We start from the raw sequence: 24,557 nt of genomic DNA on the forward strand, positions 1-24,557 counted from the left end.
CTTCACTTTGTAATCTGAAATTGTTCAGTCATGACTTCCTCACCGAAACATTGATCATCACATGATTCCAAGGGAAAGACATGACGGAGTCTCGAGAGCCTCAGATGACACAAACCTTCTTCCTCCACCTAAAGATGTTCGCGCAGCTTATGCAGCACGACGAGAAAGCAGCTCTCTTTTTCGAAGCTTCCCGGTTGCAAGAGAAAAAGGAGATGATCTTTATCTTTGTATTTCTCCACTTCTCGAGCACGCAGCTCGAAAATGTTCTGAGCGTCTGGGGGGTTTGGTGAAAATGGGTCTCCTCGACCTCATCCTGTGGTTTTCTGTCTTCGTGTACCGAGTTTTCACGCTCCAAGTCTTCATGGTGCAAGTTTTCACGGTCCGAGTCTTCGTGCTCCGAGTCTTCGTGCTCCGAGTCTTCATAGTCAAAGATTTCATGGTGGACGACTTCATAGTCGGTGTCTGTCACTTCGGCCTCGGGGCCGATGAAAGAATCCGTCACCTTGCTACTCTGAGTGACGGCCTGCGTGTTCATCCACCAGCTCACAAGACCCATGCAACACTGCACCTTGATCCATATGGTGATGTAAAAGTCCGAAATAAAACCGTCATTTGGCTCCTTCATGATGAACAGGTAGATGATATTAACCAGGTTTTCCGGGAAACTCAGATCTTTCCCGCTAAAAATGTACTTCAACCTCCAAAACACGTCGATATCATCCACGGCGATGTACGGCAGCTCTTCGTTGGATGCGATTATAAGCAGACGCGTGACACTCGTCAGAAGGACCTGCAACGACTTCCCTCCCTCGTTAGAATCGAGGATGGACTCCGTGTGAAGTTGTGCCACTGTGTGACATATAGACGCTTTGATTAACTGCTTTGCGAGGATGTTCACTATCATGCTGCGCAGCTGCAGCCTGACTGTCAGCACCGTCTTGGGGTTGTTCATTATACAGTGGTCCATGAACTCCTCAATTTTCGCCGCGGTGTTTTCTATCTCTTGAGAAGCGGTGCTTTGGAGCAGCTCGTACACAAAGTCGGGCAGATCTTTCAGGACCAGCGTTGTGATGTTCTTCACCTCCTCCCGTACAAATCTGACGAACGGCAACTCGACGGCGTCCGGGAAGCCCTGTGAACACATCAGCGTTGCCTGGAAGCTATTTAGAGGTGTCTGAAACGCTGTCACCCTGCACTCCAACATGTGTAAGATGTTGGAGGCGTGACAGACCATAGCGCTGAGTGTGCAGGGAGCTATGACGTATGCAGATTCTGCAGCGTCTGTGACAATAGAGAGGACAGAGTTGGCGACCTCTTTGACCTCCTTCACCAACATGTCCGTCAAGAGGCCAACGCTTTCGCACTTGACTCTGTCCTCGTACACCATGAACTCTGCGAGGCCGCGGCCGAGCGGGATGTTGAAAGTGGACAAGACGAGCTCCTCCGTAATGTCTTTGTGGAGGTCGTCTTGTTCTAACACAAGTGCGTCGGAGAGGCATCCGATGAGTTCCAAAAGCAATTCCACTAAGAGCGTTTCTGTGACGCCATCCAGCACGCCCGATTTGACCAGAAGCCACTGCTCCTCTGTAATCTTTTCAAAAAAGGAGAAGATCAGAGGGCGAATCATTTCTAATATCTGTATCTCCTCCGTCTTCAGCTGCAGTGATTGTTTTGCACCCATGGCGATGACTCTGTGTTTGAGATTGGATTGGTTGTGTTTGGCGTTTTATGGCGGTTGATGTTGCATTTCTGCCGTCTTCTCTTGCCTCTGTCTCTACTGCCTGCTTTCCTTTGCTTCCTCAGTACAGATGAGTTACTTATTTAATTGGTGTCTACTTGTAATAATCTATGGCAGGCTCTTCACTAAGAGGAGAAACGTGGCCCTCCAGTTTGAACCTCCGTTCAACCGTTTGAAGTTTCTCAACACAGTTCAGAGCTCCCCATCACAAAATCCTTTCTCTTAAAGCGGCCTTAAAAAAAAATCGAACCCTTTATATTCTTACAGAAATGCCATAACTGCCTCAACGGTAATGTGACGATTCCTGTCAGCATCGAAAATTGACCAAGTTTATAACACGTCCTTTGATTTAAAAATGACATCAAAGGACAAAGTGATGAGGTAAGTGGGCTTCACACGCTCAGCTGTCGAAATCATTATTAGAAGACTGAGGAGATGAGAGGATGAGACTGAAGAGACGTGAAAGAATAGGATGAATTCTGTAAGGCGATAATAACGCAACATAATGGATGCCAACTGCTGTTAAACACTAGTGAGGGGGGGGGGGGGGGGGATCCAAAAGTCATCACTTATTCCCTTCCCTTTCCACCTTCCTTTTTAGTGTTTAACTGCATTACTGCCAGGGCTTTTCAGAGAGACAAGGATTAATGATTAAATCAAAAAGAGGGCAGTATCGCAACGTCATGGATGCTGCAACCAACTAACCAAAGAAGGTCTGCAAAATGGTAGGAGCAAAAGGAGGAAAGCAGTAATGCAAGTTGCATTATTCAACACACACAGTCCCGTAAAACCCCACAGAGCTGAAACTGACTGCATGTGCAATTTAACACGCATTTTCATACCAGGATAACTTTGTATTTGTATTTCTGCATAAAACACCTTTGCATTAGTGTAACCTGAAATCCCATCCACCCATGCATCAAGCTTTTTATCCTCCACATGAGTTGTCGCTGGTGCCATAGCATGTAGTACATTTTGTTGCCGTTCACTCTCCCGACGAATTGAATGAAATCACAAATAATTTCAGACTGTGGGACCAAATTTATTTTCTATTTCGACTAATGTACACAAAGGATCAATTTACAGTTTACAACTGACCAGGTTTATGAAGCAAATGGGTTTTCTGCACAGGATGAAGGCCTACACAGTTCAATCGCCCCGACCTTCACGTCAAGTATCGTACTGCACTACGAAAAATCCCAACAAATCATATTTACCAGATTTAAGTCTTGTGTATATCAGCTATGAATGAACACTTTCTGAACCGGACCAAACACAAGTTCACAAAATCTATTGCGAAACACAGATCTCTCATGTAAGAAAACATAAGGAAAAGCCACAAGTGCACAACTCAATAGTAATTCCATATCTTGTCCAAAAAGCGTACATTTACAGCAGCGGGGCACAGCAGTTCAGTGGGTATCACTTTTATCAGTTTTTTCACTGTAGGCGACTGGCACGGGGGCATATATATATATATATATATATGAACAGCACGCGAAATGTGAAAAGGAGCAGTTTGTTCCACATGACCTTTGTACAGCCAAGTTTTTCACCTCACAACCTTTTTACTCTGCAACAAAACAAACCAACAAACAAACAAAAACCCCCACAAATCTCTTCAAGTTTTCAAAACTCATGAGCTGAACGACACAGGTAACAGCGGGAGGGAGCGTGTTGGTCAGTATGTTATCGTTGTAAACATTAACGACCGGAAGTGGGGGAAAAAAAAAAACATCAATGTACATCTCCGTATAACCAAGTCAATTTGGTGAACACAATTCAATGCGTCAGCGCATCACATCTTGTGTCTCACTTTAGAATTCTGACAATAAAAGAAAAAAAGGTTTTCCTCAAAAACACCCTACTCTACACGTCACATGCACGTCATAAGTGTATTCACATAAAATCTCATATATTCCATCGTAGCATTTACAAGAGGATAAATATAAGAAATCAAGATACTCAAGAATGGAGTAGCCGTGATAAAAGATTTGGCAGGCATGCTCCCCCCCCCCCCGGAGTGACATGTGGCGTCATCACAATGCAGTGTGCTTATCGCTTGCCTACCAATGTTTCACAGCATCGTCAGGTTGGTGAGAGTATAACTGCGTTTGAGAACGGGACCTGCATGCCTATCACTCGATCCTATGAGAAAGAAGGCACTTGCAGGAGAGAAGAAGTACAGGCCCTGTCGACAAACGACCTATGTATAGATCTCGTGTGAAATATTAAATAAGCAACTCTTCAAGTAAAGTGATGTTTTGTTTTCCTGCGTGAATCTGTTTTAGATAGCGTGTCTACACAAGGGCCCGAAAGACGTGTGCGGGGGTCGCCTGTCGTTTATTTCATACATTCATATGCATGCAAGCTTTTAACGGTCTTCCAAACGTGAGGGACATCTATTTACACAAAAGAGATCATACCAAATCACCCCTCCAAAAAAATGGCTCAACAACGGGAGAAAAGGCAGAAATGCGTACTTTTGGCAGAATTGTACAGTGGATCACTCACTGCGATAAGTCAGGTCAGGAGGCGCGAGAGGACAGAGACTTAAAAACATTTCAAATCATTACTATCTGAATATGTAATCACAACACATGAACACAGTACAGCAGGAAGAGGAAATACAAGTCCATCCCTGAAGGAGCAAAATGCAAGTCATGGTTTATCGGTTCACACGGACAACTATAAATACAGTTGGGGGGGGCGCGGTTTACTCAAAAGAAAACTTAACCTAATTACAAGTTTAAAAAGAGTAGTCAAGTGAAGAGAGGCACACACCGCCATCTATATGAGCCTCTGTGTAGAATAAAGTCAGGGAAGTTAATTTAATTTACAGATCGACCCTTTAACGGTCCTTTCAACGATTCTATAAAAACATCATCCACTTTAAAACGCTTGGCAAGTATCAATCGATCCGTTCACTAATTATTAATAAGTGCTTAATTCTTATATTTTGCTCTATAAAATGGCTATTTCCACAGTCAGTAAATGCAATGGTACACACAATGATTCAGTGTTTTGCGACAGGTGGCAGGATTCACAAGAAAATTGGTAAGATTTCAGTCCACAATAGGTCATCTCGACGGAAACCAGTGTTGCCAGCGGTGACAGTGAGACTGTGATTGTGACAAGAAAGTGCCTACACCTCACCAGAAACACAAAAGGTCAAACCACAACCTGAAAATAGGCCTGTCACGTATAGGTTGTGCTTATTGTGATCTCTCGCTGTGAAAACATCACCTTCATTTCTTCCTCTTTTTCTTCCACGTTTGATCTGGAAAGATTCCCCTCTCACAAGACAATCACAAGGTCCAGTATAAGTTAAAAAAAAAAAAAAAAGCTCACTTCCTTGGATGGAAGACCATGAGAGGTCTGTCCTCAATCTTCTGCCACGGGCTCTTCTTGTTCTCATCCTTGTCATCGGGATCATCCTCGGGGCTGGTCATGGAGTCGCGGCGGTTCTCGCTATTGCTGCTGCGGCTGCTGTTCACGCGGCTGCGTCCTCGTCTGGGGATGGTGGATCCCTGAGAAGATGGACCTTCATCCAGAAGCGGGGTGAGGGAGTTCTCCTCAGGTGAGACCGGGCGTCCCTCGCTGCTGCTGGGCTCGCTGTGGTCGGGGTAGGCCAACTTGGAGTAACTCTTTCCACCCGTGCTGCCGACACCGTGGCCCTTTCGTCCCCAGCGCTCATCTTTTCCCTTCAGGATCATTCCTGTTTTCCGTCCTTGGGCGTCCAGAATTGGTTCCAGGTTTATGTCTCGGGGAGTGCTGCTGGAACCACCTCCAAATCCAATACCGCCGCCACCACTGAGGTCGTTTCCAGCATCGATGTAGGAGTGGCGCACATGAGCGTTAGCTCGTCCGTCCAGAGAGATGAACCACGCCCGGGGATTCTGTTTTACACCCAGCTCCAGGAGCTTCTTCTCAGTCAGTGCCTGCAGTTCTCCGTTCATCTGAGCCATTGTGGAGTCGTTGAAGAGCACAGGGATGGTCACGGGTCCACCAGAGGAGTCGGACGCCCAGCTTGGGTCCTCAGAGTCGTCACCTTGGGATCCTCCCTGGTGCTGCTGCTGACCTTGTTTCTGGGAATGGTGGTGATGATGCTGTTGGCCTCCTCCCATCTGTGCACCATCTTTGTCTTGGTCCTTCTGGTCCTTTCCATCTTTTCCAGAAAACTCAGAGGGCAGACGCATGTAGTGGGCCGGAATCACCAGGGTCGGGACCATACTCCGGTACATGTTCTCCTTCATCTGGTCGATGGAGCTGCAAAAGATGATCTGACCTGGTTGGGTGTTGAGCGAGGTGGGTCTCGCGAGGCTGTCGGCAGCTGTGGCTGAATACTCTGGAGGTTTGTCGGACTGGCTCGGCACGTAGCCCTGGAAGCGCGGTGGGGACGGGGGATCGGAGGCGTACCCTCGATTGTCATTGGCATTGTGGTGCCTGTGATATTCAGACTCTTTGCCCTCCATAGGGCTGTAGCTCCGATTGTAGTCTTCATGCAGCAAAGGGTTGTCCAAGTTGTTGGTCTCTGTGGCACGTGTAACTTTCATGGGGAAGCTTTCCCCTCGCTGGGAACCTGAAGAATTTTTCCCAATTGTGTGTCGCAGCATGTGAGCTGGAACATGTTTGGTTAAGTCCTCCCTTGAACTTTGGTAGTCTCGAGATGGGGACATGTCAGATTTGTCATTGGACGGACCGGACTCCGCATGACCTCCACAGATCAGATTTAGGCGTGACATGGACGTTCCCTGGTCTCGCTTTGCTCCATTTAGATTGGAGGAGTGCGGTTTGCCCTGCTGTCGACGAGGTTTCAAGCACTTCCGCCTAAAATGTAAAGAGATGGAGAAAGTCAAAAATAATACGACTGCCTTTCATCATCCACTGGAATGACTCTAATCTACAAACAGCGAGGCCCGAGTTTACCACCAAAATCACAGTGTTTCTGTGTCATTTTTGTGATTGATAGAAAGCGAGACCCAGAGACCTGCGCCTACGCTCCCCACACCTGCAGTAGTAGAGCAGCACACAGAGCAGGATGAGCACCAGCAGGGCCAGTGATCCCAGGATGGAGAGCAGGAACAGGGTGTGGTATGTGGTGATGTCCCTCAGGCCCGGGTGGGACAGACCCAATCCTGCAACAAATCCATGGCATAAAGAAATCCTTTATTACCAAGAAGGAGATTCCATTTTGTAGCAGCAACAAAAGATGAAAAAGAGGAGAACGAAGGGTGAGATAAGTTAGTTAACCTGAAGATGTTGGAAAAGCAGCCAACCAGTATCCCATCTGAGGAACCACGACGTTCCAGACAAACTGTGCTCCTTCCTTTTTGATGTAGCCCACTCCGGTTTTAACCCACAATCCTGCAGAAAAAGATTTTTAATATTGTCAAATGCATAGATGAAATAAAACTAAAACTAAATCTTTTGATACTTTAGATAACGTTTCTTTTTTACTCTGTCTGTACAGCCTCACAAGGTGTGTAAATGTGTTTTTCTGGTCAAGAGTACATTTGAATTGTAAATTAATGTTAATTAATTGTACATTAATGTAAAATTGCAAACCTACAGCATACTAACAAATCACAGCAAGACACACAGTTTAAACTGTGGGGAAATCAATGATAACATCTATGGATTTGGTCTGTTTTCTCTTACCCGTCTTAGGCTGAAACAGCCAAGCAGGTACACTTGTGGCCATCCTGTTGCGCGTGTCGGACGGCAGCGGCACAGAAATGTGTATCGGATCGGAGACCTGGATCGCAACGCCGTCCTTGTCAAAGAGCTGAATGCTGACCACGGCCACAGCGGTCAAGTCTGTCCACCCTGTTTCTGCACCTGCGAAACATCACATTTTATCTTAAACACTCAGCCCTTTGTATGATTGCAATGTTGTATTCCAGAAATTCTCCCAACATAACTCTACAGGGAGAAGTAACTTCTTCCACGTCTGTTATATGTATTCTTATATTCACTATTGTGTTATTTACATTATGTTTATTTGTCGATTTTTCTCAATAAATGTAGCGTGCTAGGTAGCAAAAACAATGCAGAATATATGCAAACCAAAACCCATCGATCCATTCATCTTCTACCACCTTAATCCTCCACATGAGGGTCGCAGGGGGCGTTGGTGCCAATCCCATCTGACATAGGGCGAAAGGCGGGGTACATCCTGACCCTGGACATGGTCGCCAGTCCGTCACAGGGACACATAGAGACAAACAACCATCCACTCTCACACCTTAGGTCAATTTAGAGTGTCCAATTTGCTATATCGCAAAATCTACATGTTTTTGGACTGTGGGAGAAAACCACACACACACACACATAGGGAGAACATGCAAACTCCATACAGTGCTAACCACTACACCAACACAACAGTAACTGTGATTATCCGGGCCTGAATGGAAAGGTTTTAATATTATGCGATTGTGATTTATTCAAGTGATTATTATTATTATCATCATTGTTATTATTATTATTATTATCATTATTATAATAACAATAACAATAATACTTTTAAGCCATTTGGTCATGTGCAGTGCAGAAAATAAACATAATGTACATTAGATGTTGAAAAAGTGATGATGTTCTCAAATGTCTTGTTTTGTCCACAAACCAAAATGATTAACTTTGAATGATTTCTTTGTTATCCAGAGCAAAGAAATGAAGAAAATACTCACATTTAAGAATCTTAAACAATAGGAAATCTTGTTTTAATCATGAAAAAAGCTTCAAACCGATTATCAAAATAGTTGTCCATTCATTTAGTAATCAATTAATTGTTTCAAACTGTGTCCAACACAGACTTTTGATTTGTAAAAATTGGGTTGAGGTCAGGACTCGCTCACAAAAGTCCCTTCCTTTTGAGACAAAAGGACAAAGTCAAAGTTTGAAGCGCGCAGTAATAGTGTACCACTGCACGTCGTGTAGGACGGTGCACCTCTCTCACTCTCTCCCTTTAGAGAACAATTCAATACACATGCTTGCCACATTGATCTTCAGTTAACTTCAGGAACAATGCTTTCTGTAAAGCGACACACTTATATCGACGCGGCCACAGACGCTCCAGAGGACTAAAGCATGGCACGGATTCCTGAGACTCGGAGTCTCCAGCAGCTTCTTCCCTGCCACAGTCAGACTGATGTCAAACATCAAATGAGTAACTGGACTCACAGACTCGTGTGAAATGAAACAGACTCATGTGCAGAAACTCGGCGACGTGTAACCAGAGCTGAAGAGTTTACATTCCACTGTTTTCTACATTTTCCTTGTACTTATTTATAGATGTTTATGGTTTTATTTTTAAGTTATTGATCGTATATTGTGTATTTCCATATTCTACTTTTTACTCAAAGCTTTTTCTACCTACTTTCCTTGCTACTTGTTTTCTTTCTCTACACTATTCCTACTTATTTACGACCGTATATAACGTCTCTCTTTTTACAGCTATTTACTGTGTGTATAATGTTTCCCCTACACATCAACCCCCCCTGGCTCTTTTAGCTCTGCACACACAATTCCTCTGTACTCAAACTGCTTGTGCGTGTACATACGGTGTGGCAACAAAGTTCTTCAATCTTGAATCTTCCAACCTGAGCTGTTAGTCTCTTGGCCCAGAAGAAACGGGAACCCGCCGATCTCGTACTGACTCCTGGCCGTTGTCATCACAGCAGACAGCGCCGTGTAGTTGGAGTTGGACGGCAACTGCAGGGACTTCCTGTGCAGCTGCACCACGGGCTGATTACGAGCTCCTGGAAGAAAAAAAAAGACACAATGACACTTAACGTTATGTGTTTAGTGTTAATATCTTTGAAAATGGAATACTGAAATCACTGCGCTATTGTGTGCATTTTACAGTCGTGTGCTCGTTGGTGGGGGCAGGATTTCCAGGGCACCGCGTTTCCGGTGTCATCGTGTTTCACCCGGGCGAACCTGCTTATTACTTACAAACAATAGCAACTGCATTCGCTGCCATCTGCGTCTTTGTAATGTGAAGAGAGTGAGTATGCACATATACGCGTCTCCTCAGTTTTGGGAACGTAATGTAATAACGGAACCTTAGCTCAAAACCTTGTGTAATCTACAAAAATCTTAATTCTTCTTACCTGGCGACCCGGAGAGCACCTGCAGGACATCATCGTACAGAATCAGAGTTCCCGGCCTCTGTACGAGAAGGTACAGGCTCACTGATGCATACACTGTAAATAAAAAGGACATGCATTCTGTATCAAGAGCACGAAAACACACATTGAAAGCGAGTTTCTTCCTCCGCGACTTACAGGGGATGCGGCTGGAGTGCCACGGCACAGAGTTGGTGACGTAGTCTTGTTTCGAGGCGGTGATAATAACCCATGTTCCCGTGCGGTACAGGAAGTTGACCCTCAGGACTCCGTCGCGGCCGGCTCTGCTGGACACTAAGACGGTTTGATTGCCGTGGACTTGCACGTGAGCGTCCGCCAGCGGTGACAAGTCGCCGCTGTCAAACACCTGGACCTTGATTTGCACCTCTGTGGAAAAAACACAGCAGTTCAAAAATAAATGGAGACCAATCATTTGAGTCATTTGTGACACAGAAGCTGATTTTCTCTGTTGTTGACAAAACAGTTTCTAAAAAGGATTCATCAGAAGCTGTGAGGATTCTCAAGGGGAGTTTAGGAGAATGAGGCTCTTGGATTGTCTTAGTGGTTGTTTACTTAAGAGCACAATGTGTTGAGGAATCGCGTTCCGATGACTCACTTCCTGTAGCTCCCAGAACAATGGCACATTTTTCACAGAACGCCGTGTTTTAGCGTCTCTAACCCCCCGGACCTCTGCTCATAATAACAGTGTTTGGTCACAGTCACACACACACACACACACACATACACCACAAATCCATTGCTGCGCGGCTATTTCTACTTCTCGTCTTCCCCATGTTTTTCAACCCCCCGGAACATAGAGTGTGTCTCATCTCGCCTCTTGGATGGCACGGATGTGGGTCACGCTGGGGATGTTCCCATGGTTACCGGCTGACTCTCCGAAAGCTGGCACTTGTTTTGCTTCCCTCACTTGGCTCAGTCCCTGCAGCACTACAAGCCCTTTAGGCCTCTAAACCCCTTTAGGCCTCCAGTGACAAAACCCCTTAACGCAGAACTTTACTGTAACGGCTGCGTTCACATATGAAGCAGCATGTATGTATGTGTGTGTGTGTGTGTGTTTGTGTGTGTCCACACCCACTGTGTCTGTGTTAATGGCAGCAGTGATTACCATAATTGGTTCAATAAAGGCTGCTTTGTGGGTGTGGAGAGGATTTCCTCAGACGCCACACTTGAGAAACACTGAGGCTCGATTTACATAAAAACTGAAAAGTCACAGTGTTACACTGAGAGTCTGTGGGAAACTTCCACTGTAGCACATATTTAGCAGAACAGACGCTCTTCTAAAACTCAGCGAGGCCACTCATCGGAGCCAAAATGAACACTTGTATTCATACACGTCATCAAAGTCACGGACAGGACAGGGATATTCAGATGGATTTACGCTTTGAGCGTTTACTTAAATAATCCAGGTATTCATCACAGCTGAGGTGAGTCGATGAATGTTAAAACATATCTCATATCATTTATATAATATATGAATTATCAAAATAACTGCAGTTCACGTTTGACTGATCAACAAACTGATTAACAGTTCAATCAGAGAGAATTTAAAGTGACGCGTCATTGATTTATGAGTATTTTCAAATCATCTGTTCTTGCATCTATTGCAGTTACAATACATCAGATTTTTAGGAGATGGTTCACATTGTGTTTGTTTGTAATCAATTATATTGATGATATGAATAATTTTTATTACATTAATTACCAACTATTTCAATAACTGAATGTTTTTAATAATAAAAACAATTTCTCTGATATTTCAGCTTCTCAAATGTGAACATTTTCTGGCGTCTTGGCTCCATATAACAAAATAAATCACAAATAAGTGACAAATGTTGGTTTGTGTTGACGAACTAAGACATTAGAGATTGAGAAAAATATTTCAAAGTTTTGGAAAATTTGGACATTTTATGGCCCAAACACCTGATCGATTTATCGAGAAAATAATCAACAGATTCATGGATTATGAAAATAACTGCCCTAGTTTTCAATGTAACTCAAGTTTTTAACACTTAAACATTGTAACACATAGAACAAGATGTTAAAAGTCTCAAAAGTACAATTAGAGGGTGACGAGTATCATCACTTAGGTAAATATTGGCCTGGACTGTTTCTTTAGATTCCACTAACACTATAAACTTAAGTTAATTCTATCGATGAATCCTTTACCTTAAAGTTGTAGAAATGAGTTTGTCTGCTCATTTAAAAATGCATTATATTCACGATTACTCTAATTTAGTGATCAATTTAGGAGCTGATCTGCAATAAAATACAACAGGACATTTCTCATCTGAATCTGTTCATACAGTTTGCACTAAACATTGTTACTGCTGCTGTTCAATAAGTGATACAAGTATTCTATAAATGCTGAGTTAGAGTCTTCCACTGTGTGTATGTAACCGTCTCAAAATAGCTTGAAGCATGAATAATGCAAAGCAACGACATAACCTCCTTCAAAAGAGCACAACATAAAGAAAGAAAGTATAAGATAATGCAGTGACTGAAACATTTAGTTCCACCTTCATTTGGTTGGCATGTACCAGTCAATAAAGGAAACAGAACAATAAATGTTGCATAAAATGTACTTATGTGACTAAATGCAATGTTACAACATAAAGGCCACATCTTTTTAGGGAACATTTTCTAGTTAAAACAAGAATCATTGACAGATTATCAATCACAGGCTCTTAAAACAACCTCCTGATAATGCTAATTCAGCATGATCGGCTTATTGTGACTGTTTTAAACCAAATACTCCAATAAATAAATAAATAAATAAATAAAATGCACCTTCATGTGGAGATAAAGTGAGAGAGTGAAGGTTGAGATGTTGCGTGCAGAGGAGGGACAGTGACAGTGATTATTATTGGACAAAGGACGCTGTAGATGGAGCTGAAGAGGAAGACCACAGAGAGGGTTCATGGATGTGGTGAAGGAGGACACATGAGGACAGCTGATGTAACAGAGGAGGACACAAGGAAGAGGACAAGATGGAGGCTCCTAGAGGGAGAAGCCGAAAGAAGAAGAAGAAGAAGAAGGTGCATTACCATTCACTGCTCTTAGAGCTGTTGTTTATGTTATGATTCTGCCCCTGTTTGAGGAAATAAACAATCTGAGTTTAATTGTAAGCCCTGTCTGCTCTGTCAAGCAATACTATCAGAGCAGCAGCACAGATGTGGGCGGGGTCAACCCTTTATCCAATCAAACAGCCCAGCCTGAAACATTATTTTTGTTTTCAGTCATACTCCAAGTTGCCCGCAGCCGCCTCGCTTTACTAGCACAATTTCGACGTGAAAAGAATCACTTCCTGTGTGCAGCTGGACAACAACCGCTCTGTGTACTGGGAGTTTCGTGTGCCGCTGACAGGCTTCACCAGGATTTTGGGAATGGTTTTAATACTGTAAGAGACATTTGTTTAGATTTAAAAGTTACATGAGTTACATCATCACAAGTGAACGTCCAGGACTAAAATATTTTGTAGCTATTTTTTCACATCTTTTGTCATCGATTTGCATTTACCTTTTTTAAAATGACTATGTTTCTATTCAAGACTTTACTGGTGCATAAAATCCTCACTCCCGTTTGTTTGTTTCCCTTCATGCAAACACTGTTATTGTGGGGCCCTGTGAGAAAACAGTGGTATTCAATGGTTTGACACGTTATTTTCCAGCATCATTGCCTTTTTTTTCTTTTTACAGTAAGTGAGGCCTGACTGTCTTCACACACACACACACACTTATATATATCTGCCCAGTATCTGATCACCAGTGTGGCCTTCTGTTCTCTCAGATTCCACCTCAGTGATTTCTACGAATCTGAAGCTAAATTTGAACCAAAACACAAAAGCCATCCCTTCACAATGTGTCTCCATGAGAGGAGAATGAGTCTACAGCTCAACCCTCAGAGCAAACATCGACGGCTTGTCGACAAAAGCAATAAAAACGCAACCACTCCCATCTCCTCATTGTGCTGCTGCTGCTGCTGCTGCTGCATCCCCACTGTAAGGCGAGCTTACCAAATGCTCCCTGATCTGGCAGAGACTTGGCCAGCGCCTCCCAAACCGCGCACACCGACACCAAGAGGAGCAAACGCGAGGTGTAGTTGTCACGCATCCTTGCAACTACACCTCTCTCTAGTCGCAGCTCGGCGGCTGTGTGTCCATATTCCTCTCCCAGGCAGCTACTGCTCAGCGCTCAGGCTTTAGCTAGGATATCAGCCCGCTGAGATGATGCCGCCGTCTATCTGTGTGTGTGTGTGTGTGTGTGTGTGTGTGTGTGGGGAGGGGGGGGGCTTCGCCTTGTTTTTATTGTCTGAGGTGCGGAGGGGAGACGCGCCACACTTCCCTCTGCCGGCCACAAGTGGAACAGCAGCTCAGCTGCTCCTCACTGATCTGGCAACTTGCACGGTCAGAGGCGTTTCAAGGGAGTTTGGGGGCACAGGGAAAATGACTGAGGAGGCTTTATATATATATATTTTTTTTTATTTAGATACATTAACTAAAGATACATTTTGTTTATTTACTGATATATATATATATAAAAGCCAAACATTTTAAATATGAGGCCACTGTTTCATTTAAACGACTGCATTAACATCCAGAATATTCTCTGGTCTCTGTCTGTCTCTATAGTAGTAACTAGTGGCTTGATACCGATATCACAACATTTACCAATATTTGTACTGATGCATTCACCACCAAGCCCTAACCAGCCATTTTACAGTCTATTTTACTGATATCCACACTGACTGATTCCGATTACCGAGTATCGTATCCACTCATCCCCACTCTACAGTCTACAACACTGTTTATAAAAGCCAAACATTTAAAATATGAGGTCACTGTTTGAATTAAAGATTAAAGTATGTAACAGTTAGGAGGCAGTATTTAAGACCTTTAGACTTAGACTTTTCTTTATTGTCATAGCAGCAGGTGTTTTAAGAGAAAAGATAAAATTTTATGTAAATAAGAAATGAAACTACAATAAGAATTTATGAACAAATATTGTCACATATTTTATTCCAACAGTATTAAATACCAACTACTCACAAATCTTGTTATTATTATTATTATCTTGCATGCTTCACTATGCACAGACTGTAAAAATTTAAATAAAAATCAGCAATCCGCATTTTAGCCGAGTCATGTTTGGGCCGTTTATTTATCCTTTATTTGGGAGAACAATATTTGCTCCACAGTTGGAGAACGATGTCTTTGGAATGACTCAATGACAAATGTGTTGTTCACAGCTTCAGACATGGTCTAAAATGACTGTATTGGACTAATATCGGTTGATCCTCAAGAGACAGCTTTCACAAGAGTTGGTGGTCACATCCTGGCTTCTTTTAACTTCAATCAATACAGATACAGAGTGTGTAATCCTATACACTCACACCTGCACCTAAACAAAACTAAAAGCTTTGTGAATCAGCAGTGATGCAGCTGAGTCCCAGTCTCTTTCCCCGTGGGGAGGGGAAAAGAAGGTGTGAGGTGATTCTAATCCTGACTCTTCTGACAGATCCTGTCATCAACTGAACTTTCTCTCTCCGCTCATACATTCACCGCCCGACAACCGCAGCTGGTCACATTCGTCACTTTTGTTATTGGGCGACCAATTCGCATTCCGTGAGGATTTAAATCCTGGCACCGGGGTGAAATGTTTGTAGATTTATTGTCCAAGAGGACGTTGTACACTTGGCTCGCCGGTGTTTCACATTCATCACAGAGTTCCAGTCTCCTGTCTGTGTGGCTGTAATGGCTTTTCAAATTGAGTCAGCTTAGTTTTTTATTTTTTATTATTATATTTTCAAAACCAGATCAAAAGTGTGGGAACACGTTGAATATAGAGGAAATGTATGGTCAATAATGGATGCTTTGCAACACACTATAATAAGGGAAGTATAAGTACTTTTGACGTCAGTCATAACATCACACATGAAGGGTTTGTTAGTGGGTCAGAGAGTGAAGAATGAAGTCATTCATATCAATATATTAAACGATGATAACAATTTAATTTATCCTTGAAGATAAACCATTGGACACGGGGTGGAATAAACTGTTTTATTCTGCACTGGCTCTACCCGATTTATCCGTTTCCATATAAAAAGTTTTTACATAAAATCATTCTTATCTTTTTAATGTCCCTTTAATGGCTGCATAAAGAAAATGGAAATGTGCCAGCTGCCGCTTGGTGCATATTGAACTAGAAATAAAGTGCATTTGACAGATTTAGAGAGGCACGGCGATAAATGTTTGGACTTTTTGAAACTAAATCCCATAATTAAAGCCGTGCTCACGTCTCAGGTCTGGACTCAACCTTGGGAGGACAGCGAGTCCACCCCTGTGCCGTCAGTTGCAAATGAAACACAAATACGTAAGGTAAGACAAAATAACATGATATATAATGGCTCAATTACTTGAAACTAATTAGTGCTGTGTAAGGTGTCGTGCCAGGTGCGCTGACTCATACTAGTTCGCACTAAGACTACTTGTTAAGTAGGCCGGTGCATTTAACATACCTGAAGTGATTGGTTTTCTACTTCAACAGGCCTGTGGTTAGTAACCTGGGGGGTAAACATGGACTCTGCTTTCATGTTTGACAAAAACTGATTAGCTGTGTATAATTAAAAAAGAAAAGAAAGAAAAAAAAAAAAGCGGCTCAATTAAAGTAACAAGCTCAAATAGTTATGACCTGAACAACTTGTAGGTGCTTATTTTAACAGCCCGACTGGATGATTGTAACACTCCTTGTGTGCTTCCATCACTCACCTTCAGCTTCAGAACTGACAGGCATGAATTTATCGCTCCTGCTCACGACACAATCTATTTTAAGTTGTTATTGTGTGTTCATTAAGCCGTACACTCCTTCCTGCGGTCTCTTAGATCAACTGATCAATCAGCTGCTCTGATTCTGAGGCTGAAGCTCAGGGAGGGTCGGGCCCTCGCCGTATAAAAGTACCTTAAAGGGACACTTATTTGAGTAAAAGTACAAATATGTTGAAGTCTTTTTTTTACAATATTACTTCAGTAAAAGTCTTTAAAGTATATGACATTTACTGTACTTAAGTATCAAAAGTCATTTTCTGATATGAAATTTAGAAGTACAAGTAAAATTATGAACTGGAAGGTTGTGGGCTGCTAGTCTATGTGTGAATGGGTGAATGGTAAAACCACAGTGTAGATCAGCTCATCAAGACTAGACTACAGACCATTACCAACTCAGGCAGTTAGAAGAAACATAGTGGCGTAAAAGTAAAGTAAAAGTTGCTAGTAAAATAAATAACAAAGTAAAGTACAGATACGTGAATACGTATTTGTACCTTGTTACATTACAACACTGTGGAAAAATTGTGGAATGATTTGCTGCCACATATTAGGCATATAAGCCTCTTCACTTCCTGTTTTTAAGTCTGTCTTAAAAAGGTTTCCTCACACAGTCCAAAGTCCAGATTTTGAGGATTAGGCAAATTGGACACTCTAAATTGACCGTATAGAATGGCTTGTTTGTCTGATGGACTGGCGACCTGCCCAGGGTCAGGATGTGACCCCGCCTTTGACCCTATGTCACCTGGGATTGGCACTAGCGACCCCGGTGACCCCTGGATGAAGCGGTAGAAGATGGATCGGATGAATACATGTTGACATGAAATAAATAAAGCTAATGGATGTGCAACTCCCACAGGAGACAGATTTAAATGAATGAATGAATTATTAAATGACCAGAGTAGACTGAAGAGTTAAAGTGGTACATTAACGTTTTGAATTGAAATTCCAAACAAATAACACAGTCCTGTACAATCTATTTACAAATCACAATGACAACATGTGTATCTTTAACTTACCTTCTTACCTTTTCACTTTCATGTAAAGAAGGTGTATAATTCATGAGAAACAACATTGACATGGTGCTTAAGTGAAAACACACTCGGATCAGGTTACACACAGGTGTGGTTGAGAAGTGAAAACATTCACTTCTCTGGAAAATAGGATCATGCTCAGTTCCAAAAGAGGATTTGATTTTTAATGACGCATGTCATCATTTTTTTAGAACGTGCCTTTAAACTATATTTCCGTGGCGAATTCCTAAATGATCCGTGGACAATATTGGAAACATCCTACAGTGCTGTGACTTCCCAGTCAAACATCACATGTACTCTTCATTTAGATGCACTGCGAGGTTCAGAGCTGGCAGCAGACCCCCGAGCAAACGTCTGGAGGATGACACGTCTGTGTGTGTGCGGGGCCCACACGAGTGTTTTGACTGTCTTCAGCGATCATATTTCATTCATGAAGTCATGTGCGCGGGATCAGCCAAGAAGAGCTGAGATGACAAAGACAGTCATTTACTCTGTGCACCGTTTACTTTGACTGTTTAAAAAACGTGTTTAACGTCATATTTCAAGCCACAATGGAGGGAAAGTATGATTTAGATTTGAGAGTTTGAGTCAGACTTGGTTCGGTGTAAGGCTTAAGCCCTGGCGTTGCTTGTAAATGCTCACGTGTGTTTTATCAGACTGTGTTCCCAGATGGGTGTGGCTACCTGAATTCTCGCTAACATCTCTGCACACTGAGTTAATGTTGTGTTAGTCATACAGACATTTAGCACAGAATTTCCCTTGCAGTGTGGTCACTTATTATTCTTCCTTTACATCCACTGACAGCCGGATTCACTTCAGCCATTAAAAGATCCATCACTTGCGAGACAGATGCAAACATGAAGTGACAAACCCACATTTTTAGGATTTACCACATAGTCCAACTTCTCTGCTGAGGTTCTGCACCTCCTCCCTCTCTCTATCTTTTTCCCCGGCCCACAGGTGCACACACGCAGCATCTGTTCTCCATTTTCTGATACCATATGAGGATGTTGGAAGAACCTTATGTCACCTCCCTTTCTGTGAGATACTGGATGGTGGAATTAAACAAATATCCAAAACAACACTGCACGGCAGAGCGTTACACAACCAGAAATGCGCCGCCACCATTCTGCCCCAGAACCACTCAGTGTCTAGAACGCTTGTCTGAGATTGGATCTTCTGGATCTGATTAACTCTGTTGCCTTTAATCAGCACAAGGAAGTCTTTGTTGTCATGTTTTACTCTTTTATAAATAGGTTTTTGTGTGTTCCCGTGCACTTGAATCAGTTTGCCTGACCACAAAAACAACAGAACATCTAGACCATTTGTGCTCATAATGAACACCAAGCGTAAATGATTGGACATTGGATACATTTGTATGATCACACGTGACTGTGTTGGCTGAATTAGGTCTGATTAGTTTTAAACACTTTAGGTTTGTTTAGGTTATGGTAGCTCCAACACGGGGAGACCACTGGCAACGAAGAAAAACATCTTGTCGGACATTTTCGGGCCACAAATTCTACGTTTTCCGATAATCACTTCTACGAGTCCTGCCATTTTATGTGTTGATATTATCTCCAGATGGAGCAGAGGCACCCTATGGGTCTGTGCCTGTTTTCCATATCACTTTACCAATCAGAGAGCATGCAGAGGAGGTCTGGAGGGGACCCGGGGAATCCTATAAATGATGCGATGTGCATATAGAACAGCTTGTGAGGGGTCTTTATTATGTATAAGCTCGGCCACATCAGTGTTCATGCATCTCCGCTTAATAAGCAGTAATGCAGCTGCTTTCGCGTGATGCGTTCCCCCAGCAGACATCTGGATGCTGTTGGAGCAAAGCCATGGAGCCCAACTTTAAATCCCCCACAGGTTAATGATGTTAACGCCTGCTGTCGGGAACACAGCTCCGGTCGGTTGGCAGTGATGCGTAAAGTTAGAAAGCACGGTTTTTGTCCTTTAATCTGTGACGTTTCGCGTACAAAATGCAGCTTCGTCAACAAAGAGATAAGCGGAGTAAATAACATGAGCTCCTCATGCCTGTGCTTGAGTGAGTTTCGATCTCAGGAAGTGATTTGTTTCATGTCGAGACGGACGGCGGCAACAGCATCATGGTGCAAGTAAGTAGAAGTAAGTAAGTTCATTTAATTTATATGGCACCTTTCACAGAAATGCTCCACAATAACAATATAATGAAATAATAAAAACAGCCAAAGTACAAAACATAAAACTCTACATAAAACATGAACACAGACGATCAAGAAAGCACCCAGTCCCTGGTAATTGTTGCTGATTAACCCACGTTTTTAGGATTGTTAAGTAGTTTTAACTGAGCTACAGTTCTGAGCTACTTGATTTGTGTGTGGGACGTCTCTTCTGTGACGGCACTCTGACCAGTCAGTGGCCGGCAGTCTGACGACATCATGCATAGTACTTACTCAGCTCGCTTGGAACCTCGCCAGAGCAGGTACTAAAAACAGTACCTGGTACCAGGTACCATGGAAACAAGTGGTAAAGCATTCCAAACTCTAGGTGCTACATGGAATGAACGGTCTCTAGTTTTGTACTTTGATTGTGGAACCACAAATAGCCTCTGATCTGCTGACCAGCAACATATGAAGGAGGAGCCTGAGCATTTAAAGCTCTAAAAGCAGTCACAAGGACTTTGAAATGTATTCTAAAATGAACTGGTAACCAGTGAATGACACTAAAACAGGGGAGATAATGTGCTCGTCTGCCAGGGTGAGTTAAATGTCTAGCTGCCGAATTCTGGACAGTCTGCAGACGGTCAAGCTCCTTCTTCACAGTAAAGCTAATACTCATCATACTGTATAGCTTCTGCTCACAAAGACTTAATTGAGGTTGAACAACATCAACAGGAGAAATCACTGACAGTTACACAACAGCTGCTTTGACTGTCATTTACTTGTCAGCAGAAAAATGAATGATCTCATTAGAGGAGAGAGCCATTTTCGAGACGGGAGCACTGCTGGAAATGAAATGCCAGATGGAGGAGGGCAGACTCAGAGCATCGGGGGGGGGGGGGGGGGCTCTGGCTATATTGTTTCCCCATTAATTTTTATTTTTAATGTTTGCATTTCACACACTGTGAGTGAAGAAGTGTCGACGAGGTTCAGGCGACATTAACGCCTTCAGAGCTGGCTGCATGCTGTGACATGGAGAGGGATTCACCAGCAGGGGACAGAGGAGAGCTGGTGGCAGGGACTTGTTTCTTTCATTGGGCACGTGTGACAGGATGATGGCTGGACGAACATACCTCTAATCAGACTCCAGCGCTTGATTAGAGGTATGCTGAGAGACACGATCGGCAGCATGCTACGAGTGTCAGACTATGACAACGAGATGCTCATATCCACTCAGGCTGGTTCTGCTTGTTCTGCTGAAAAAAGAACAGTCCATCACGCCACAGTGACGGGCGGCAGCCCACAATCACACACAGGGCTCTGGAGGGAACAGCTAATCAGACACCACATTCAACATTCATATTTCATAAATTTATTCTCAGATTTACACACATATATATATATATATATATATATATATATATATATATATATATATATATATATATAAACAGAAATGATATTCTCCTTAAAATCCACTTGCATTCACTGAGGGATGAAACTACGTGAAATGTTTTTTTCCACACAGTTCATTATTCACTATTCATATTCAAAAGTACAATTCATTCATTCGTCATTTATGCAAATATGATTATAAACAAAACGAACGCCAGAGTTCTTGTCATTTCCAAGGAGATCAAAGAACACACACCAGGTGCTGGCGGTTATGTCGCACATCAACGGTCGAGTGAAATCATTTATAAAAACAAAAGTCCTACACATGAAACACAAATCCAGTCGGATTATGGCTAAGGTTAAAAGAAAAGACAATGAATTGCTTTATTGCAGTATAATGGTTCAATTACTGTTAAGTAATTGATGCTTAACTCATTAAATTCATACCAGGTCTAACTTTTGAAGTAGATGATCTGATTTAACGCTCCTGAAACGATTTGGTTGCTACTAAGTGTTTACGTGTAAAATGTGCAAAAACAGATCAAATGACCGGTGGAGGAAATGGAAATGGAATTCCACAGCGACAACAGAGTCCTGCACTAATCGGAATCGCCCAAATGTTTTGTTACCTCACCATAAACAAATATCCCTCACTAATTATGAATGGCATGAACATCGCTAAGTCTAAAACAAACCAATCTGTCCAAATAAACTAACGTCTGCACTAACGAGGACGAGGTCTTTCTTAATTCTGTATTTGTGTTCTTTTTTACCTTATTGTGTTTTATTGGTTGTTGTTTCCTAGACAACAACAGTAAATCCACACCTATGCACACATGGTAACAGTCTGGTGAATATCTGGTTTTACCAATCCAGTTGTGCCACATGTGTATAAATAGTGCCGCAGACCCAGTACTTGATCATATATTGCACAGTATAACACGCACAATTCACGCAGTTCTGAACAGCTCACTCTCCAGAGATTGAAAATGAAGACAACAGCTCTCTCAGTCATTCATTAGCTTACAACCCCGCTCACCACGTGAGTTTGCTTTTCCAGGGCGTTCAATTGACACTTGAGCAATTATTATGGTTCTCATTAAACAATTGTTTTAACTGCGATAATACAAATGCAGCTGGCCACACACGCCCATGCTTTGCGTGACTTTCTATCCATATTTGTTGTCTCTGTTTTCCAGTCAGGACTTGACTGTGGCTTTACGGTGTGTGCATGTGACTCCTGTTGTCAGTCTTGGCCCGGGCCCAGACTGCAGGTGTACTGCGACACATTCTTCATCACCACTAATGGCTTCCCGAGCAGAGAACCTGTCCAACTGACATTTATGCGTAACAACAACCCCAGTGTGCATGCGTGATAATTAAAACGTGTACACTACGGAGCCGCCTGACATCTCCTTGAGTCTCTCAGTGTGACGCCCGCTGGGGGAGTTTTATTTTTAGATCCTTGGTCTTTGATTAAAATATGACTCTGTCGTTGACCTTCACACCTGCCGCAGCTCTGCCAGGTCCAAAGGAACGTGACCCCTCGATAAATAAAGTTCTGCCACCGGAAACTGCTGACAAGACTTTATCAGTCCTCCGTGAGCTGGATCCACATCTGCACGGTGTCGGTGATGCAGGACTGTCACGTGCGTGTGTGTGTGTGTGTGTGTGTCCTCATGGGGACCCAAAACCTGGTCGGAATGAGGTAGAACCTCATTTCTGAGGAACTGAAGGCCTGACATTTGTGACTTTTAAGTGTTTAGGAGCCAAAAATAGACAAAGTCTCTTGGCTGTAAATATGATGATGTTGCTTTACAGCATGTTCACAGAGGCCTCCTGCAACCAGGCTCCTGTTGGAGAGTAGCAGCTGTCAATCACATTGGTGTCCACTCATATTTTCCACTGAGTGATTTGAGACTATTAACTCTCAGGAAAATGTTTATTGATGTTATAAATCAAGTGAGAAGCAAGTTCATCATAATTCATATCATAATTTGACAACTGTCAGAGTTGCTGCTGTTAAGTGGCTGAATTTGACAGACTTTGAAGTTTAAAAATCTCAAAAAGACACGTGTGTGGCATCTGTCCAAAGCATCCTGCTGTCGTTAATCTCTTAAAGGCAGCTACATGCAAAGAAGGTGAATAGTTAATTATTAGTGGTGGCCATTTTCACAATTAGACCCAATTTCATTTAATTTGCAAGCGCATCCATCATTACAACCTGTATTTAGAACCAATTATAAAAGCCCTGTATTCAAATCTGGATCCAGTTTTAAAACCTCTAACTTAATCCATAGAAGTATGCTACAGGTTACTTACCTACTTGACACCTGTAACCGAATATGCAAAACTATGACGATAAGTAAATCTACATTTCCTCTTCCTTCTATCGGGAGTAGGAAGTGTTTATTGTATTAGAAGCAATGGAAGAAGGTGTTTTTTTGTGTGTGTGTCATGAACACAGGCAATAAAACAGGGAGAGACATAAAATATGGTTAGGCAGACAGTAGATGGATGACTGGATTGAAAAATATTGATCCACGCAGAGTAAAAGAGTAATTGACAGATGATAGATGGATGAAAAAATGAAGCAGATCTAGTAGGAAAAGGTTCAAGGAGACTGACCTGCTGCATGTGCTTGCCCATTTGTCGGTGTCTTCATTATCTTAATGGATGAATGTTGGACAGAAATGTGTCCAAATGAATTAAGGGCGCAGTCACTTCAATTCCCTGCAGGCTCGTCGCTACATTTGTCTTTATTTATGGATTTGAATTTATCAGTTGTTCAGGGTTTTTATGACTTTACATCGCTGACTTTTATATACAGTGTATAGTTCAAGTACTACTGCCTCAAAATGTCTGTCTGGACTTTTTTTTGCTTATTTTAACCATAAAAGGTGCTTTTGCAGAATTATTCCAGAATAACTTTCAGTATCTGTCAGTTATTTACAATTTACTGCTTGTTAAAATAATGTATTAACAATTTAAGATTTAGAAAAAAACCCTGTTGTACATGAACATGTGTTCAATTTGAAATTTGAGCAGTATCACACATATTAAAAAAATGTTTTGTCTCAATGTCCAAACAGGCAAAAATAACTATGCACAGGCATTTTTTCCCACTTTTTCCCTTTCTGCTGACAAAGACGGCTTCCTGCGGCGCAAGTAAAATTACCGTAATAACCACACATTGGCTTTGACGTGCAACTTCTTAGCTTTCAGAAACCGCCACAATTTTTCCGATTGCGAAAACCGTTGCGTAATTGCGGTAAT

General features: G+C 42.5%; 1 protein-coding gene across 2 annotated transcripts; it reads right to left on the reverse strand.

Moving 5' to 3' along the window:
- Nucleotides 1-2,759: 2,759 nt before the first annotated feature.
- LOC131448111 (protein FAM171A2) lies at nucleotides 2,760-14,144 on the reverse strand. Of its 2 annotated transcripts, none has more exons than XM_058620229.1 (8): nucleotides 13,901-14,144; nucleotides 10,027-10,254; nucleotides 9,853-9,945; nucleotides 9,340-9,498; nucleotides 7,400-7,579; nucleotides 6,992-7,105; nucleotides 6,750-6,876; nucleotides 2,760-6,568 (listed from the first exon to the last, which is right to left on the reverse strand). In XM_058620229.1, exons 1-8 carry the CDS (start codon nucleotides 13,995-13,997, stop codon nucleotides 5,086-5,088), a joined length of 2,481 nt encoding a protein of 826 aa, XP_058476212.1. In that variant the 5' UTR covers nucleotides 13,998-14,144; the 3' UTR covers nucleotides 2,760-5,085. The 2 variants fall into 2 exon arrangements, with proteins under 2 accessions (XP_058476212.1, XP_058476211.1); XM_058620228.1 differs by having other exon boundaries at nucleotides 6,729-6,876.
- Nucleotides 14,145-24,557: the final 10,413 nt, after the last annotated feature.

Source organism: Solea solea, chromosome 21 (assembly GCF_958295425.1).
Source record: "Solea solea chromosome 21, fSolSol10.1, whole genome shotgun sequence".
Classification (NCBI taxonomy): Eukaryota; Metazoa; Chordata; class Actinopteri; order Pleuronectiformes; family Soleidae; genus Solea; species Solea solea.

What these genes read in the sequence shown, in the direction of transcription:
- LOC131448111 (XM_058620228.1), bottom strand. Translation starts at nt 13,997, where the DNA reads ATGCGTGACAACTACACCTCGCGTTTGCTCCTCTTGGTGTCGGTGTGC. An exon ending in GCACTCCAGCCGCATCCCCT is followed by an intron (nt 9,946 to 10,026) that starts GTAAGTCGCGGA and finishes TTTTATTTACAG; the next exon opens with TGTATGCATCAGTGAGCCTG. An exon ending in TGTGGGGAGCGTAGGCGCAG is followed by an intron (nt 6,569 to 6,728) that starts GTCTCTGGGTCT and finishes TTTACATTTTAG; the next exon opens with GCGGAAGTGCTTGAAACCTC.